Here is a 1,035-nt window from a genome sequence, read left to right as displayed (position 1 = left end):
CTCGCTACAGATCGACGAGTCTACCTCCTTCCCCGGTTGCTACCACGACGTCTCCTCCTCCTCCGCCTCCCCGCTCGAGGCCGCCCGTGCGTCCTTGCGGCAAGTTCGTTTGCAGGCTAGCGAGAGCATGAGACTCTATAGAGACATTCTACAGCGAGCGAACATATAATATTATCACACAAGTTTGGTTCCTCCTCCTCCGACTACTTCACTTCTTCTGCTCACGCAGCTTCCTCTGCTGCCGCTGCTCCTCCTCCAGCCGGAGCTTCTCGGCCTGCGCCAGCTTGATATTCTTCTCCACGAGCGCATTGCGGTCAGGGCGGAGCCGAGAGTCCGACGGGAGGAGAGCAGGAGGTGAGGAGGAAGTAGCCTTGCTGAAGGTACGGAAGTCCCAATACCTCACCTGCTCCTCACGTTACTGCCCTCTCTCCATCACACTTCCCTTCCTCTCCCCGCCCCTCCGCTTCTGCTCCTCTCCCCTCCTAGTCCCCCATCCCCCCCAACCCCTCGCCATCCATCCTCCCTCCTCCCCCCCCCGCCCCCTCCCCCCCTCTCCTCCTCACACCCACTCCTCTCACCTTGTCAAAGTCGCAGAAGCCAACCCACGACCCCTCGATCGTCGACACCACCTGCCCCTCCTCCTCGGGGCTTGGCCGGGTCGAACCGCTCGATGACGCCCTCGAAGTAGTCCGAGGGGAGTCCCTTCCTCCCCGGCGGGCTGAACTGCAACCTCGCCCGCAGGCCGTTGCGAGCATCGACGAAGAGCTGAGAGCCAAGAACTTCATGGTGCATGTCCCCCCAGAAGAGATTGTTGATGCGGTTGTCAGGAAATCCGATCTCGATCGTCGTCCCGTCCTTGAACGAGACCTCCCGCAAACCATGGCTGGGAAGGTTCATTCTAGCAGAAGCAACGTCAGGAGCCAGCATTCCACCGTCCTCAACCACTTGCTTCCTAGATCCCTCTCCCCTCCCCTCCCCTCATCCTCCCCTTCCCCTTCCCCTCCCCTCCCCTCCCCTCCCCTCCCCTCCCCTCCC

The 1,035-nt window shown here is 61.7% G+C and overlaps 1 protein-coding gene across 1 annotated transcript; it reads right to left on the bottom strand.

Annotated features, from left to right (window-relative positions):
• Nucleotides 1-208: 208 nt before the first annotated feature.
• On the bottom strand, nucleotides 209-897 carry GUITHDRAFT_121455 (hypothetical protein; the record flags this gene model as incomplete). Its single annotated transcript, XM_005819300.1, has 2 exons — nucleotides 209-403; nucleotides 610-897. 2 exons carry the CDS (start codon nucleotides 895-897, stop codon nucleotides 209-211), a joined length of 483 nt encoding a protein of 160 aa, XP_005819357.1.
• Nucleotides 898-1,035: the final 138 nt, after the last annotated feature.

Source organism: Guillardia theta (assembly GCF_000315625.1).
Source record: "Guillardia theta CCMP2712 unplaced genomic scaffold GUITHscaffold_231, whole genome shotgun sequence".
Classification (NCBI taxonomy): domain Eukaryota; class Cryptophyceae; order Pyrenomonadales; family Geminigeraceae; genus Guillardia; species Guillardia theta.
This window is presented reverse-complemented; position numbering and strand designations above follow the sequence as displayed.